General features: G+C 43.6%; 2 protein-coding genes and 1 long non-coding RNA gene across 7 annotated transcripts in view; 1 reads left to right on the forward strand and 2 right to left on the reverse strand.

Annotated features, from left to right (window-relative positions):
• The window catches only part of atp2b3b (ATPase plasma membrane Ca2+ transporting 3b), a 58,317-nt gene extending 53,469 nt beyond the window's left edge, over positions 1 to 4,848 (forward strand). For 3 of the 5 annotated variants that reach the window (XM_020704444.3, XM_020704446.3, XM_020704445.3), the window contains one exon: positions 1,696 to 4,713. In XM_020704444.3, the coding sequence (XP_020560103.1) occupies positions 1,696 to 2,151 (456 nt within the window). In that variant the 3' untranslated portion in view covers positions 2,152 to 4,713. Of the gene's footprint in view, positions 1 to 1,695 lie in introns of all 5 variants that reach the window. The other 2 variants (XM_020704447.3, XM_011476786.4) reach the window with 1 other exon arrangement.
• A 5,103-nt stretch (positions 4,849 to 9,951) lies between these two features.
• On the reverse strand, positions 9,952 to 13,009 carry LOC144993939 (uncharacterized). Its single transcript, XR_013657245.1, has 5 exons — positions 12,805 to 13,009; positions 11,219 to 11,766; positions 10,958 to 11,118; positions 10,705 to 10,779; positions 9,952 to 10,329 (listed from the first exon to the last, which is right to left on the reverse strand). It is a non-coding gene; the product is annotated as an uncharacterized LOC144993939 (long non-coding RNA).
• A 595-nt stretch (positions 13,010 to 13,604) lies between these two features.
• On the reverse strand, positions 13,605 to 15,759 carry las1l (LAS1 like ribosome biogenesis factor). Its single transcript, XM_004070298.5, has one exon. It carries the CDS (start codon positions 15,585 to 15,587, stop codon positions 13,896 to 13,898), a length of 1,692 nt encoding a protein of 563 aa, XP_004070346.1. The 5' UTR covers positions 15,588 to 15,759; the 3' UTR covers positions 13,605 to 13,895.
• Between the last annotated feature and the right edge of the window lie 473 nt (positions 15,760 to 16,232).

Consider the following 16,232-nt stretch of genomic DNA (forward strand, 5'->3'; position numbering starts at 1 on the left):
TTGGAGACACACAGGCTCAGGAGGATGTTGGTGTTTACCTCTCAAATAAACCACAAGAAATCATTTTACCTTAAACTTAATAAATATCGCCTACATAAATAATAATAAACAGTTTTAATTTATTATATTTGAGATTATTTTTATAATCAAACAATACAAATTTTAAAATAAAATAAAAAGTCAACATGCAAAAGCTGTGGAGTTTCTCCTCCCTGCTTCCACACTTCCAGATTTATTAACCAAAAGAAAGAAGAAAAATGTTCTACTCTGTCTTTAGACCTGCATAAAGAATGCAGAGAATTCTATTTTTTTAATGATAAAGATTAATTAACAGGCAAAAAAACTATTTCTTAATAAATAGATAAAAACCTCCTCCAGAACAGATGCTGCAGAAGGTTCATCCCCAGTTTCGGACCTCCAAAAGCCCAGGGGATACCTGCCTCTGTTGACTGCTTAAAGTGTAGTGTGAAAAGGTACTTTGAATGTGACATCCCAGGCAGGTTTGAAGAAACCAGACAACTTCAGAAATACATTTTAATTCTACAACAGAGAAATCCACTGGACTCCATGTTTGAAAGGCCCAGTTCAGCATTGGAGATCAGTTAGTGTTTTCTAATAATAATAATTATTTTATACCATGGTCCGGGTGAATACTCAATTGGCTGCTGGGTGTGCATTAAAAAGTGATATACCACAGGACAACAGCACGGTGAAAAAAGAAGTTCCGGTCACCTAGCTTAAATGTTTTGTATCACTGCGCCAGCTTCTTTAAAAACAACCTTTTGCTTAATCCTTTGGACAAAAACAAGCAGGAAGAGGTGAACTTTCTCTCTGAACTGATGCTTTATTCAACCCATCGGAAAGATCAGCATATGTATATCGCTTTATATCGCCGAATCTTGACTGCAGCGGTGGTGTGGCGTGTCGCGCCGCACCACATAACAAATAATCCGCTTTTTGTGAGAAAAGAGATCCAAATTGAATAAAAACAAGAATTAAGGACTAAAAACGGGTTACTATTTATTGCATTTGTAAGTGACCATGGTATAAGCGGGTTAATGGCCTTCGAAGTGTGCATTATCACTTTTTAACGCACTTCGCGGAAGCAACCGTCCTCCGCGTCGGATGGTTCAGGCTTCCACGGCTTGCGTTAAAAAGTGATAATGCACACTTCGTCTGCCATTAACCCTTACATATCCAGTACAGGGAAGCAAACTCCTCCAAAAATCTAATATTTTAATGTGAGTAAAATATATTACGCATAGTTGTCATTTAGTAGAAAGCGTCCTTCAAATATTGTTGGGAACTAAAACTAACAGAAATGATGAAAGTAAATCATTTTCTATTAACGCTGTAAAGTCTCTGAAATGTTCTTGTAGCCTAATCTTCGCTCAGGTTGGTTTCATCAGCTTCTAAAGTGGTTGTGAGGGAAAACTTTTGATTGGGAAGCAACAGGAACACTGATCTGTTCCACTCACGTAATGAATAAGTGAAACTCTAATTCGGAACGTGGAGATCTGTGCTGAAACTGCAGGAGCCTGAGCCTGTGTCTGTCCATCCGTCTGTGTTTCACTCTGTCTTCTGGAGGACACTGGTCTGTGTCTGGGCTTCCCACCGCTCTGGTGTCTGCTGCTTGCCTTTGACTTTGTCCCTGCTTTCTTCTGCTCTCTCCCTCATCTTCCTCCGTCTCGGCAGATGCGAGTGGTGAAAGCGTTCCGTAGTAACCTGTACGAAGGCCGGGAAAAGCCGGAATCCCGCAACTCCATCCACAACTTCATGGCCCACCCGGAGTTCCTTATCAACGACCTCATCCACAACATCCCGCTGATCGACGACACCGACGTGGACGACGAATCAGAGCTCAGCAGATACCAGCACCTGCACCCCGCCCTGCGTAAGCCCCCACCTCCACCGACCCAGCCCCCCGCCCGCACCCGACCTATGCGCCCCTACCGCCAGTACAGCCTCCCAGTGACCCCGTGCAACCGGAACAACAACAACAACAGCAGCAGCAGTGACTCGGTGACCCCCCTCAGCAGCCAGAGCCCCCGCCACAAACACCACCGCACCCGTCACGGTAGAGACAGGCCAGCAAACCTCCCCCCCACCCCCAACCTGTTCCATCTCTACTGCGTGGAGACCTCCTTATAACTGACCTGAGCTGGGGAGGGAGGTCCCAAACAGACTGTTTCATTCCGTCTACCGCGGGGGGGGGGGGGGGGGGGGGGGGGGTGGGCTCACGAGGGAGCGGACATCAACCGGACATGGACCTGTGTCGACTCCCCCACCAACTTTTTGTCCCCTCCCTTGGTCTACCTTCAGCCCCTCTTTACTCCCCCACCCACCCCAAAAGGCACACTTCACTCTTTCTTCATCCACCTACAATGCTGGGCCCACGCTTTTAACCCCCCCCCCCCCCCCCCCCCCCCCCCCCGTCTGTCACTTCCTCCATCCTTCATTCTTTTGTGAAAACTGAGTGGGGGGGGGGGGGGGCACATCCACAGAATGTTACAGAATTTGTTGCACGAAAGTCTTCAATTCAGAGTGCAGCACCAGGTCACATGACCCCCCCCCCCCCCCCCCCCACACACACACACACCTTCATCTGTGTTGTTGGTCCTTGTCTTCCCCTTCATGACGGTTTGAACGCCAGACGACTCTTTCATTTAAAGCCGAGCATTAACCCTTTAAATGCCATCACAAGTGGCGGTGATGGCCCTTTAAGAGACTCACGTGCGCTCACCTCACTCCTGCTCACGTGCCGTTGGCTCGTCTCTGCCGCTCCGAGTCTATCTTCATCCCCCCACCCCCCACACCTCTTACTCACCTGAACCTGCTTTTTGGAAGCTCCCTTCTGCTGAGTTGGATGAGATCAAAACTCCATAATTGAGGCCGCTAAAGTCTTCTTAACATCTTTTCCCATTTGGGATGTTGTTGGTCATAGATCAGGTTTCAAGTTACGTTCCATGTGATAGGCGTGTTTCAGCACCAACAGCACACGTAAGTGACGCCATTCTTTTTTTTAAATATATTTTTAGGTGTGTAAAGGTTCAGTTACAAAAATTAATGAAAAAACAAACAAACATGAATTATGACAGCATGCGCACTCGAATACACATTCTGTCCCAGTGCAGCTGTATGTGAGACGTTCTTCTTTAGTCCTCCTCATCAGGAAGAAGTTGAAAGATCTCCACAAATGTCTTCTTCTGATTTGGCCCCCTGTCCTCATTCAGCTTTCCAGAAGGAAGCAAATCATTTCCCCGTATTCCGTTTATCCTGCAACGGATAATCATTACTTCTGTGGTTCCCAGCATTCCATCAACATCTCACTCTGGGCCGGCTGTGACCCATGTCTCCCATGATGCACCAGGTGTGAGCAATGCAACCTCATTCCCTTCTCCAACCTCACCTCAAACTGAACCGGACTGCTCCCTCCCTCCGCCTGAGGAAGGGCAGACGGTATGCAACAGACTGCCGGGGTGGCGCCTGCAGTACGCCGGGGGGGTGTGGGGATAAATGGACAGCGTCAGGTCCCTCCCGCTTGCCGGGACGGAGGACATGTGTGCACAGGGCTCTCTGGGAACACCTTTACCTGTACAGAACTCTTCTTGAATGCTCATCTCCATCGCCGCTGCCGTGAGCAGCGACTCTGTATTGGTCTGTCTGTTTTGAAGCATGCATTTGGTATCATTAATATCACTCTTTATGTGTTGGTAATCATTTAGGCAACTGTCACTTCTGTGTGCTACTATCTTCCTCTCTCTTCTCACACACGCGTGCATCCCATTCGAGTTGTTCTTTCTTCACTCTTGAGCACAGCTCCATCAGTGCTTCCTGTCAGAAACGTGCACACACCGCCGGAGGGGAGGCGTTTGCAGTGGTGTAAAAACTTTTTTCGAGTGTCTAGTGGCAGCCATCTCTGTCCGTCCACCTTCATGTTGTGAGACAGCGTCACGGAAGGAAAAATACCATGTGAAAAAGATGTTTATGGTAACTATAAAATTTTACAACTGCACCGCAACTGTACAGATGCCCAAATGTGCACATGTTGCATCTTTGATTTACAGGTACTATGTTCCTGTTACACTTTTTTTATGTTAATTTTATTCCTATTGCTTTTTGTAAAGAGAGGAACAACAAAAACAGAAGCGCTTGTATATTATTATTATTATTGTTATTTATTTTCTCCACCGGTGCTCCTACTGATGGACAAAAAAAATAGAGTTGCACATCCTCCTGAGCATATTCTGAGGGCTGCCTTTTCTGTCTGGAACGGTCTGTGGTGGGGGGGGTGCAGAAGTGAGGAGAACTTGGAAGGACCGCAGATTCCCCCCCCCCCCCCCCCCCCCCCTGTAAATAAGTCAAGTAGCCAGGTGGAAGACGGGGAGACAGCTTGACAGTGACGCAGAGCTGAAGCCGCAGAAGTGCGGCCGCGTGCCGTTTAGGCTGCTCTTTGAGATCTGCCGCCGGAAGTGACTGCCATGTTTGGCGAGCGATTGATCAAACCGAACTATTGTAAATATGGTGGGCGTGGAACGGCCCCCTCCCCTTACTTGGGTTTCTGTTCGTCCGACAGAAAACGCAGCCTTATTTGTGCTGAAAAGAAAGACAAAAAAAAAAACTAAACAAAAAAGTAAAATATAAAGACTATTGAATATATTAAAGAGTTACCTGCCTGTTATTTAAGCGATAAATATCTATATATAAGAAAGAACACACCTGTATACTGTAGACTTAATCTGTATGAAAATCTAAGAGAATTTAATGGAAACTAAAATCCAACACCTTTTGTCTGTATGAAAGAAAAAATACATCAAAGTATTCTACAATAATAACTTTGACAAAGTCTGTGTGGTCTGTTGTTGTTTGTTCCTGCGAGACTGCAGATGTTTTTTGTTCCAGAAGAGGGCGCTCTGCTGACGGAGCGGCTGCAAAGGAGCTGTGACCCAGCTCAGGTAACCATCAGGTTGATTTCATTCAACAGGAAAGCTCAGAAAACACCAATTGTGTTTGGGATTGTTTATGAAACTGTTGTAACCCTTGTGCTATCCTAGGCACTTTACCGTTGGGTCATCTAGACCCACTAGACAGTGCTCTGAACGTTTTTTTTCTATGTTTTGTGAACCTCACTGGTGTTTATGGATTACATGAAATCTTTCCACCTTTATCCACGTTTGTCATGGTAGGGAGAACACGTCAATGTAAGGTTGGGGTCATACATCTAAGGACAAGGGTTAAAAACATCAGGTGACAGGACGGTTTTTTTTATTTTGGAGAATTTACTTGAAATTCAGCTGCATTTTTTCAGGATTGAACTCAACCAAAACAGACATTTTTCAGTTTGTATTTCAATTTTTATTTACTTTTTGTGGTTTTATACAAACTTTTATAGTTTTTTTTATGTCTTATGTATTCTCAATAACTTCTCTAAAGAGATTGTTGAAGAGAAAATCTCAATTTCTTCAAAAAAGTCATTTTAGGTTAAATATTTTGCGATGATTTGGAATTCAAGTGACTTCTCACAAACTAAAAAAAAAAAACACGTTTTTTGAACCCTAAATAATTCGTTATGGTGAATTTTACAGTTGTTGGAGTTCAGTTCATCTTTCCCAGAACTCTCGTTTCTGTCAGATGAACTGGGCATGCTCAGAACGGTTCAAGAGTTTCTGATTATGATGGAGGCAGATTTGCTTTCAAGAATCATTCAATGAATTATCTTATCCCTTCTCTCCAGACCACTTTTAGTTTTCTGGATTATATTCACCACCCATCTATGAATTTGACTTCTGGCAATACAATATCAATACTTAGGTCCTTTCCATGGATAGTGTCTGGTACTGGAACTTTGACCTAAAACTCCTGTAACCCTTGTGCTATCCTAGGCACTTTAACATTGGGAGTTGGGTCATCTAGACCCACTAGACAGTGCACTGAACCTTTTTTCTTCAATGATTTGTGATCTTCACTGGTGTCCATGGATTACATGAAATCTTTCCACCTTTGTCATGGTAGGGAGAACACATCAATGTAAGGGTGGGGTCATCTAAGGTAGCACAAGGGTTAACAGATGTGATGTAAATTAATGACCGGATCACTTCCTTCTTTTCCTTTATTCTGACTGGTTGTAATAACCATAAAGAAACAATAACAGCTGTATTTGTTGTGACTCTGAAGTCGGAGCAGCTCAGAACTCCCTGGACTTTTACTTTGTAGCCCAGACTAATCCTCTTTGCAGCATTTTATGTAAACCTTGAGGCTGCAGTTCAAATTCTGCCTTTGTAATTCAGCATGAGGTGGGAGCTTCAACGGATTAACCTGGACTGTTTTCAATCCCGTGTTGTGAACCAGTTTCAGCCCAGGAACTTCAGATGAACTTTGAGCAGAAATCAAATGAGCATTCAGATCAGAGGGCGACTTCTTCAGCAGAGAGCGCAGATTAATCTGAGAAGTTCACTGCAGTCTCTGGAGACGCGAGTCAAGCAAACAGCATTGAGGTTTACATAACAGAGCTGAGGCTGGGTGAAGCTAAAGTTCAGGGAAGGACGACGATTTCAGACAGGAAATAACTCCAACAGGTCCAAGAACAGAGTCCAGAAAGCTATAAACCTGCCCCCAATGTCTCTCAAAGGGTGAGCTATGTTTCAGTATGTAAATGCATCATCTGACCTAATGGGGAATGGTCAACTTCACCTGCCCAGACTGAGCTAAAGTGATTCAAAAAGTTCCTCATCTTAACCCAAATCATTTATCTTTCAAACTCTTAAGGCTGCTTTCTTCAAAACGATGACCTGGGCTGACATTTGATCACGCAAAACCTCCCGATGCATCAACTCCAGGACTCCATCTCAGTGGGTTTGTCAGTACGTCTGCACTAAGACTGAAGGTGTGAGTTTAACTCTAAGAGCACATTCTACTGAAGACTGAAAACCACTAACTGCCTTCCTGAGAACCGCTGTGACTGCAGATCTACACGTTCACAGGGCATGAATAGGAGGAGGTGGGCACTGACAACTAATCCATTCCAGAAAGTTTGTCACAAATCCTGTTTCACTAACTGCATCTTCTAAACATGTTCATTTAGAAACCACTAACAAGTTCTCACTAGAGGATGACACAGGAGTGGATTTTCACTCCTGTACCGTCCCGGTCATGTGACTCCCACTCCCGTTCAAAATGATCCATTTTGAATGGCAAAACATTGAATCTAATTTTAATGTGATGTTTCTGGGTTTTAATTTGTAAGGTAAATTAGAATGTAATTTTCTAACAACTGTCTCATCAGACCGCTCGTCTCAGAATCATCGTGACGTTTTACTTTACTGCACATGACGTGTCACCGTCCCACCAACTCATGATTTTCTTATTTCATCTGACTTCACCATCAGCTCTCTGAATAACAAGTCTTTCGTCTTGACTCTTTACTGGATGTCTTTTTTTTGGGACCCGCCATGGATTGTAATTCGATATCTGATCTCTGGGCTTTAGATTTCAGAAAGGAAACCGTGACTAGGAACATTGGTGGCTTCTGGGTAATGTAGTTAAGTTTTCAATTGAGTTACATTGGAGGCATATTATCATAAACTACAAAATGACATTGATGTAACTTTTCCCCCCCTGTCCTTGTTGGTTTTAGCGATGGGAATTTTGGCTCTTGGAAATCCGGTTCCTTTGGATCGGCTCATTACTTCAAATCGGCCAAAATACTTCAAAAAAATCGGAGGGTGATTAAAGTTTAAAGCACAGCTGTGTGCTCAGCTGAGAAGCTCCGTGTCGTTCACTCTGAAGCTCTAAGAGCCGTTTTATTCGCAACCAAGACCAAATGCTTGGCTCCCGCTCTAGTAAGAATTTGATCCCGCTCCGCCCCGGTCCCAGGATTAACGACAGTGACCGTTCCAGTCGCACGGGAATTCCGAGACCTGTGAGAAGCCCGAAAAAAACAGCCTCTACTTCACACTGAGCAGATCCCCAGCTGCAAACAACCTTTTTTTAAACCCTTTTGCTTTCCTAGGCACTTTAACATTGGGAGCTGGGTCATCTAGACCCACTAGACAGTGCTCTGAACCCTTTTTCTTCAATGATTTGTGATCTTCACTGGTTTGCATGGATACATGAAATCCTCTCCCCCTTTATCATGGTAGGAATAACACGTCAATGGTCATCTTGACCCCATAGGATAGCACAAGGGTTAAAGTTAGAGTGGGGCCATTTAGTGCCCTGATTTTATCCTAATTGAGACACCATGTTCATTACTCCGTATATATTTTTTAAATGATGTCACCCATTTGTCAAAATAAAAACCTAATATGAACATTTCACTAAGACTATTTGTGAATCATCTGTGTTTTAATGATGAAAACAGAGATTTATAAAAAAAAATTATTTCTTTCTCCAAATAACACACCGGGGTCTATATTTACTAATATACTGCCCATCAATGCACTTTTTTCTTTTTACAGACTTCTGGGAAATATTCGGGGCAATGGATTTTGGAAAAGTAAATTCGAACCTTAGCCTAAAAAAGATCAATGCCCTATAGCAGGGGTCGGGAACCTTTTTGGCCAGGAGAGCCATAAACGCCACATATTTTTAAATGTAATTTCGAAAGAGCCATACAATAATGTAGTGTCCCTTTCCCACACTAAGGCACGGAGACTTAACCTCTTTTAGGGTTCTTTATTCTGGTTACTGTAGACCGCAACAAACGCCGTACAATCAATTCAGCAACTCCTGAATCTCTCCCGCCGAGACGAGAGCGCTTCTCCCAACTTTATATTCCCCCGTCCTGCTCCAGCCCTCCCATTTCCTTATTCGGCCCATGGCTGAACCCCATTGGTCCAAACTCCCTAACAACAGGCTGAGCGACAGAACTGAGGGCCAATCAGATCTCTGCTTGAACGATGCGTTCCATGAACTCCAGAACTTTTAATGCGGCCCAACAGCCAAGTTAAACTCAGTCCGCGACAATATGTTTAAAACTAAATATACAAATGAATGTGTGCATTTGATGTAATTTCAACATTTTTAAAGTCCAATAAGTCTGTGGATTCTTTTTAATAACATTGTTATACTGTTGCTAATAAATGATGAGTATTTCTCGTGGTGGTTTTGCTGATGGTCTAGTCTGGTTGATCCGTGGTGAGTTTCTGCTTCATGCAGGCGTTGAGACTTTAAACGTGATCGTAGGTCTGAATGTTCTTTAGATGTGAGACAGACATGGAACCAAACACACACACCCACGCTGCAGGAGTGACGGGCAGCAGGTTTACGTTTTTACCATCTCTGCGCGATTCACCTGCTGCCGGTCCCCCCCACCCCCACCCCACCCCCCACCCCCTCTGCTTTCTTCCTCACACATCCCGTCCCCAAAACTGCGCGCTCTTCCTCAGGGAGGCAATTCAAAGGTTTCCGGGTGGTACAAACTCTGTGAAATAATAGATAACAGTAAACTGATAGTTTTTTCTCCAAGCACCGCTACTACTGCGCGCCTCTGGCATTGCATCGCGCCCGAGAAGGACTGGTCTAATGAAAAAAAAAAAGTATAATTAAGGATTTGTCTGCGAGCCACATGTGACCATCAAAAGAGCCATATATGGCTCGCGAGCCATAGGTTCCCGACCCCTGCCCTATAGTGTGTAGTAGGGAGGGATTCAGACAACTTAAATCAGAAGGAAAATGAAGTTTGCTTCCTTTACTGTCACTTGGACACTTAAAGACTTCTGCAGTTTATACTGAAGTAGATGGGCTAAAACAGCCCCCCCCCCCATACTTTTAACTTCCACCCATTGAAGTCTCACTCATTTGTTCTGACAACCTTTACCAGACTTGACCCAAATGCTCAGGAAAAGTTAGACCTTTAAACCTGCAGAGAGCTTGCTGTTCAGAGAGAGAAAAAGAGATGTGTTAATATCAGAGATTCAACACCAGACTCAAACCAACATCTGTACATCAAACTCAATGAAAGACTCATTTATTTGTTCAGTTCTCAAAAGAGTTTACCTCAAACAGTAGGTATAGAAAATTAAACATGTACACTTTATTACATACGACTTAGAACTCACACCGGTTTCCTCTGAGGTTTTTCTTTTTTATGTACATGAAAATATACAAATATTTACAAAGACAGTAAAGCTTCGGCAGCTTTAAGCAGTTAGCCCCCCAAAACATTGCTGAGGGAGCTTTGCCAACAGAATCAGAGACTACATGGTGATGGAAAATATTGAAAAATTATGATCACATATACCATTTGATACCAATACTACCTTTACAAAAATACCAGGCCAGGTTGGCAGCAGCTTGTCCAGCCTCTTCCCCTTCCATCAGCAGAATCCACTTTAGCATAAAGAAAAATAGGGGGTGCTAAATGAAAGTATTCTTTTGTACAAGGATGAAGGTTCACAAAGAGATTGAGCTTTCCCAAAATAGAAAACAGGATGTTTTTCTCCTTTAGATGAGGTTTTCAATCTAATAGCCAAGTCCAGAGAAGCACTCTGTGTGGACCTTCACCTTCACTTTAATTCAGACATTTTCACTGCGACATATTAGCTGTTTGTATGACATCAAACCAAAAAACAAAACAAAAAACTTGAGTAAAGTTCTCAAAAATCGATTAATAATAAACAAGACTCAAAGAGAAGCAAAAAGCTAAAGTTGCTGCTCAACCCTGCAGGCTGCAGGAACAGAAGTCTTTTCTCGTCTGATCCTTACCATGGAGCCAGGCAGGTAAAGGTGTTCAGACAGCCGCTCATCCCGCATGGTGGAGCAACCATGACCTAGAAGAAACTGTCAACAAGGTTTAGCAGTAACGTGTACTCATTCCATCAGCACACTGAAAGCTAAACATGCACATTCTGCGGTTCTTAGGTAATCAGGTTCTGCGCCCTCACAGTGTTCAGCACACATGAAGATCAGTGTGCTTATTAGAAAAGAAAAACAACAACAACCAAGTACTTGACCCTACATTTTGAGTGCTGTGCTCGCACGCTCTGCACACTTTGTGCAGAACTCCACTGAGACGTGGTTCTTGTCCACATGCAGGCAAACGCCACCAGAGGTCTCTTTCTCCTCCACTTTCACGCGCTTCCTGGGCAGCGCATAGTCATGGTCGTTTGGGTTGGACCCCTGGAAAAGCGAGGAAGATAATTTCATCCCATTCACACCGCTCAGCCTGGACAAGAGCTGGGCTAACATGCTCTCATTGGCCAGGACAGCCCTCAGATACCTGGTCTCATCTTCCAGCTCTTCCACTCGCTTTGTCAGCTGAGAGTTCTCTTGTTTAAGTTTAATGTTTTCCACAGATAAAACTCCAACTCTGCTCTCCAAGCTGCTGACATACTCTTTCTTCTTCAGGCGATTTAATCTGGCAGCAATGGCATTTTTGTTGACGACACGCCTTGACTGGTTCTGTTGGTTCCTAAACCCGGAGTTAAACGACGACCTCTCAGGGGACGAAGCAGCTGAAACTTCATGGCCAGAGTCTTGGTTTTGAAACCCTTCGAGATTGGCTAAATCCACATCAAACAGTGGAGATGAAGCATCTCTTTCTAGAGTCCACTTCAGGTCTTCAAACAGATCCTCCAGAGCAATTCCCGTGGAATCTGTGTCGTCCGCTGGCATTTCCTGTGATGGTCCTGGGAGATCTTCAACAGTTTCCACCACATCAAGAACTTCCACCTCGGATGGCTGAAGAGCTATGCTGCTGACGATTCGGCTTCTTCTTCTGGTGATCATTGTTGATGAACAAGTGCTGTCCAGTTCTTTGAAACTCACCTACAGACAAAAAAAAAAAAAAAAAAAATTATCAGTAATTAAAATCACAAATGAATAAATTACATCCTATTCCAAGAAAAATAATATATTTTTCCCAACCTTGATTATCGTTTTGAATGAAAGAAAATCCCAAAGCCAGAAATACTAAAACAAACAATTGTTTTAAGGAACTATAATATAACAGAAATATGGATGTGCAAAGTGTTTAGGGAAAATTTTTCAAAATCTTTTCCTAGCAATTGACCAATAAAAGTTTTCCAATTCAATATATGGAACATGTTCTTGTTAGTTTGTAATTTTATCTTGTGATGTTTGATATCAAACAACCAAAACAATCAAGTCTCTACTGAAAATTATGAAATTTTACCGAAACATCTATTATAGCTAGATTTGGTGGTAACCTAATGAGTAAAATCACTCGATTGAATAATCAAAATAAGGATATTTCAAAATACTAAACCATGTAACTACAGACAAAAAGATGTTTAATATTTTCTTCTACATTAGATCAACTGGCGTTTTAATATTTAAAAAAAAATTTAAATCCCAAACTCTTCCTTTTAATAAAGAAGGGCGCGCGCGCGCTGACATCAAAACGTTTAACAAACGTAAGTTACTCGATGCTAAAGCTAACTGTTGTTGTCTTTCATGGCGCTTTTCTATTGAAAGATTTCTCATTTGGTTTAACGTTATAAGACTTCATACTTACGTTTCTTGCACGCCCGAATTTTTCCAGATAACTTTTTTTCAGCAATTCTGTAACTTATTTATGATGTTGCTATGGGGAGAGGCCTTTGTTAGCATACTTCTTTAAAACACTGAAAAATGTAGTTTTGATCATCTTTGCAGGATTCAGCGGACAGTCTTCAAAGTTGATCTGCTAATTTTCAAGTCAACAAACTATTTGTTTATCACTTTCAAACCAGACCGGTTAAAAAAAACAAAACGAAAACCCCCGATTACCTTTTGCTGGCAGCTGCAGCTAACCACGCGTCAGTGACGCAGCATTTTTAAACATTCTCTTCGTCCAAAACTTACCGTCTCGTTTGAAACGAAAGGTGGTTATCAAGTATCGGATCTGGGTCCGCCAAAGAGGCTACAATAGTTTTCAGATCCCTCAAAATGGAGAAAAAAAATGATTTAAAACAATTGCCGCTCCAACAACTGAAGGTCGCTAACTTGCCGCGAGGACACGTCCTCTGCGTGTGACTGTCAGTTGTGCTCCGCGGACGACAAATGTTCAACGACCGAAAGGAATTGCACCACCTACTGTTCTGGAGTGTAATTACACTCCACCCACAAAAAAACAAAGCAAGATTTAAATTAAATAAAAAACATTAAAGTATGCACCTAAACATGTCATTGTTTAGCCATTGTTTGCTAGATTAAATTGTCAGAAAGTTTAATTAGAATTTTGCAAGCCACGTAATTTTTTTTCCTTCCAATTTGTTTTTGTGTCATATTTATTTTAATATATGTGACTATAACTGACCAATTATCCTACAACTTTCTGTAGTATTGTTTGTGTCTATGCATTGATTTGGACATTTGTAGATACTTGGATTACTATGTTATTTTTTTTTTAGATGTACAAACTGTTCTGTTACTATACTTTTCTGTACAGTAGTGTTGTTCTCATGGGAAACAGTTCAAAGTTCTTAGATTTTTAAGTTTTAATTTATTTTTATTTTTTTTAAACCCAGAGAACTGGTTCTTTCTAAAGGAAATTTTCTCTTTTGTGTTCTGTTCATCACATTTGTTCTCCAGTCTTACTCATACTTTAGGCTACACTTTAAAATCTTTTAAAAGTCTACTTTAAGCTGTGAAGTCCACGCACATTTTTTTATTGAAAGCGTTTTATTATTTTCAAGTGCACAAAAAATAAAATGAAAACACCTGGTTTTTCGCAATAGAAACATTCAAGGTTTACAATTAATTTGATTTGAACAAAGCAAAAAAAAGAGAGAAATTTCTAATACTTATTTTCTAATACTTCTTGACGTATTAACTCCTCATCATGATAAAAAGCAGATAACTAAATATTTCTTGTTTTCACATTTTATTACGTTTAAAAAAACATTTTAACTACTGACTTTTTTTTACTGTATTCAGAAAAAAACTAAGCGTATTCAGAAAAGCACCAGTCCAGATTTCAGCCTGTGTAAGTCACTCTGGCTCCACAGGAAGCCTTCAGCTGTTCTGGCGGGGGCGGAGACTCCTGGCACTTTTTGCGCACCGCCGCTCTCCAGGTCCACAGGCTGGTCAAAGACCCTCATTGTGGAGTAATTTTCTACCATGAGACAGGAGGGATCATCCGACTGTCCGGGAACCTTCCCCAGAGGAAAGCTCTTCCATTGGACTTTATCGGTGCACACCTGCCAAGGAGAACCTCGGAGCGCCTTCGCCTTCTCAGCCAAATCATCTGCAGCCTTGTGATCGGACTCGCTCCTGTCAGTCGCGACGTGCCGCAGATGCTGCTTCTGCTTCTCGTGCAGCTTCTCCAGAGTGTAGATAGGCTGCCGTTTGGGCTCCGGCGACGCGCTCCCTCCACCGCGTGCGGCCTGCGTGTAGATGGAGCAGAGCTGGAGCAGCTTCTGCCGGGTTTCCAGGGGGAGGGGGTGCTCCATGTCGTCCAGGATCAACTGGAGCAGGTGAGGTGTGCTGATGCAGGGAGCATCCAGGCACGCAGCCAGCAGCTGCTGCCACCGCAGCTGGATGCGGTTCACAAAGATCCTGTCTTTGATTCGGTTCTTCTTCTGCTGCTTTGTTTCAAAGTGGTATTCAAACTTGTTGTTGTTGCAGAGCAGGAGCTCCGACGTCCAGGCAGACAGGAAGAACGCCCTGTGGCTGCTTTCTTCCTCCTTGAGAAGTTTCAGCTCCGCAAAGAGCTTCTCCAGGAGGAGGTGAATGAAAAATCCCGAGTTCAGCGCCCTGAACAGGGGGAGCCAGAAGTGCAGGAAGACCTGGGGGATTCTGGGCTGTGTGGGATCCGACTTCTCAGAGGGATTGCAGCCCAATGTTTCCAGCTGCTCCACCGTGGGAACCAGGAACCCATCCTCCAACAACACGTCCACCAGCATGTCACTGGCATCCAGAGAAAACTGCTTGATTTCCCCCAGCAGCCAGCTCATGTCAGCTAAAGGAGCCTGTCCCAGGTTGTTCTCTTGGACCTGGTGGAGCTCGTCAAAGGTCTGGAACTGCTCCCTCTCGTAGGAGATCAGGAGTTCTCTTGCGCTCTTGTAGGCCTCCATTTCCTTCTGCCTGGCCAGAAGTTCGTCCTCCTGGCGTTTGGGGTCTTCCTCCTCCTCAGACTGAGACTCCCAGCCCTCATCAGAACCTCCTCCGAGCTGCCTGGACCAGTACTCCTGCTGGAGCCACTCCAGAACCACTTTGCACCCCCTTCGGCACCATTTCAGAGAGGGGAGCTTCCTGTGGGTGAAATCGTGCCGCAGATCCACGACCCACTCTGGGATGTTCAGGTTCCCCGCCAGCCGCCGGAGTGGGCGCGCGATCTTCCCCTGCTGCCTCTCGGTGATCAGGTTAACGAACCTCACCAGGGACGCCCCGTACAGCAGAACCAGCTCGTCTCCGCTCAGCTGTCCGGACCGGTCCAGAACCTGGCACCTCACCAGGTCGGCGGTGCAGTCCACCGCCACGGGGGAGCTGTGCGCGAACCTGCCCCTCCAGGCTGAGATCCTCTGCAGGGCGAACTTCTGCAGGGAGACGTCTTTGGAGTAAAGGTTCTCCAGAACCTGGTTCCACTCGGCTTTATTGACCCAAGCGACCACATGGCGTTTTTTCTCCGAGCTCCTTTTCCTCATCGTGGAGTAATCTTTTACACCATAAGACAAAACGGATCGTCTGACTATCCGGTTCGGTCACCGACCGGCCTTCGTCTGAGATGATAACCACAATAATTTCCCACCGCAGCAAAAACCTGTTTATAGTTTCAGATTTTGTCCCGACAATGGTTTCACCCGGATATGACGTCTCAGGACTTCATCACGCTTGCCTCAGAGCTACATTCAGACAAAACAGACGCCCCCTGTTGGACCGGGGTGGAACTACTACTTTTGACAGAGGACTCCTCCAAAATAAACTCAATATATTCCAAGAAAATAATTAATGATCCCTGATTTTAGAGTCAGTAATGTCATCTGGTGTGTTAATGTGATTTCCTAAATTGACTTTATTGAGGTTAGAAGTGGTGTTTTTCTTTTTATTGTTGTTTTGTTTTTTAAATCCACCAAAAACGTCAAAACCCAGAGTTCCTCCCCTTTATATTTGAAAAGCTGCAAATGTCAGTAGATACCAAAAAGGATGAACTCAGTAGTACGCAGTGACTGGTAGAATGTTCTCTACAGAAGATACATTCGCATTGCTGGTGGTCACGAATATCTGGCTTGGTCTAAATTTTCGATTAAATTAAAATGAAGTACAAAAATGTTGACCCTAACTGTCCAAAA

This window comes from Oryzias latipes, chromosome 7 (genome assembly GCF_053564925.1).
Source record: "Oryzias latipes strain Hd-rR chromosome 7, Olatipes_Hd-rR_3.1".
Classification (NCBI taxonomy): domain Eukaryota; kingdom Metazoa; phylum Chordata; class Actinopteri; order Beloniformes; family Adrianichthyidae; genus Oryzias; species Oryzias latipes.